The sequence below is a fragment of the Eurytemora carolleeae genome, unplaced genomic scaffold (assembly GCF_000591075.1).
Source record: "Eurytemora carolleeae unplaced genomic scaffold, Eaff_2.0 scaffold577, whole genome shotgun sequence".
NCBI classification, from domain to species: domain Eukaryota; kingdom Metazoa; phylum Arthropoda; class Copepoda; order Calanoida; family Temoridae; genus Eurytemora; species Eurytemora carolleeae.
This window is the reverse complement of record NW_019396824.1, coordinates 6795-8601: the sequence shown is the minus strand read 5'-3', so window position 1 is coordinate 8601 and position 1807 is coordinate 6795. Positions and strand designations below refer to the sequence as shown.

The following is a 1807-nucleotide window of genomic DNA, read 5'->3' as shown; positions in this document are numbered from 1 at the left end:
TTATTTTGTATACATTATTGCCGCAAATATCAGACTAACCATTACTTACTTGCAGGCTGGCAAAGGTGGGTATAAGAATCGAACATGCCAATCTATTAACGGAGTGTTACTTAAAATCTAGTCTGGCCCTTAAAAATCATGTCGCAACTCGTTTTTAACGACTTCTTCGATTTTTTTATCTTTTTCAAAAACGATCGTTTTTAAAAACGGCCGTTTCGTTTTTCGTTTTTTCTTAGTCGTTTTTAAAACGAAACGATTTTTAAAAAAAGAGAAAACCATCTATCCCATAGTCGCAAAATTACATCTTATCGATGTTACTTTAATAAAATACTGGATTTTCCTAATCTGTAATGGTTGCAATGATGGTCTGAAATCCCAATGATATTTAAAATTAAGAAGATTAAAAAAAGTAGATTCCTTCTAAATGTATCTTCATGGTTGCAGGAGACATCCGGTATCAGCATGGTGCATGCAAAATATTAAAAATTTAAACAAATAAAAAAGATGTAAAAGCCCCCGAACCGCCCTCTTTATTTTTATAAACAATATTATATTATGTTTCCCATGATGTAATCAAAGATAAAACTATTTTTTAAACTTTGGAAATCCTGAAATGATTTTGCATTTAAGGCGTGAAAGCAGCTAATTTATTCGCAGTATCTATTTGCAAATCTTGAAGAAGACACAGTGTAAGAATGAAGACTGCAATTCTCCTTCTATGTTTTGCAACACTAGGCCTGTGCGACGATGTAATATTGCGGGCAGCGTCCAGAGAAGTAAACTGCCATTGTCAGTGCTCTCCTCTAACCTTTAGGGACAAATACGGTAGAATCAACGGCAACTGTAAAGCAGCAGATGAGACGGGAGCGAAGTGGTGCTATGTTGACACCAGATACTCGCGGTGCAGTGATCTGAGTAAATCTGATAGATATCGGAAATACTGGTCGTATGAGGCATGCGCCACTCCTGAGCTAGGAAGCTATCAATGCAGAGGATCCAGTGGAGGATACTCTGCAGGTTCAAACGGAGGCTTTAACACGGGATCAAATGGAGGCTTTAACTCTGGATCAAATGGAGGCTTTAACTCTGGATCAAATGGAGGCCATCATTCTGGATCAAACGGAGGCTTCAACTCTGGATCAAATGGAGGTTTTAACTCTGGATCAAATGGAGCCCATCATTCTGGATCAAACGGAGGCTTCAGCTCTGGATCAAATGGAGGCTTTAACTCTGGATTAAATGGAGGCTTTAACTCTGGATCAAATGGAGGTTATGGCCAAGGATCAAGTTTAACTCTTGAACAGATTCTCCAAGCTAGATCTAAAGATAGCAAAGTGTAGTTCAACCTGATAATGAGCATTACTCTTTGAGGTTTTTTTCCCAGAAAAAGACCTCAAAGTGATGGAATAAAGTTACTAATATCAACCTAAATATGTGATAAAACTATTATTAATCAATTAAATTTCATTTACAGAAATATTTACGTAAAATAAATATCATAAACATATAAAAATTATTAACGTATAATAAATAAGATATCAATTTTGTAAATAGTATAAGAGCCATATTAATGTGAAAAAGAAGGTTTTTAATAACAGACGAGTGTGGGGGGATGGGGGTTTGGAGTGAAATATTTTTTTATTTTTTTTTACGATTTATTGAAACTAAAAAAATTTCAAAATAAGTTTTTATCATTATATTTAACACACTAAATTTATGGGGTTGAATTTAATATGAGCTATATGTAGCTAAAACATTTTTGACCAAGAAGAAAACAATTTTTTTATTCCATAAACTTTATGATCAT

At 34.3% G+C, this 1807-nt stretch overlaps 1 protein-coding gene across 1 annotated transcript; it reads left to right on the top strand.

Moving 5' to 3' along the window:
• The first annotated feature begins 643 nt into the window (after positions 1-643).
• Positions 644-1516, top strand: LOC111709082 (keratin, type I cytoskeletal 9). Its single transcript, XM_023482672.1, has 2 exons — positions 644-1149; positions 1198-1516. Exons 1-2 carry the CDS (start codon positions 696-698, stop codon positions 1338-1340), a joined length of 597 nt encoding a protein of 198 aa, XP_023338440.1. The 5' UTR covers positions 644-695; the 3' UTR covers positions 1341-1516.
• The last annotated feature ends 291 nt before the right edge of the window (positions 1517-1807 follow it).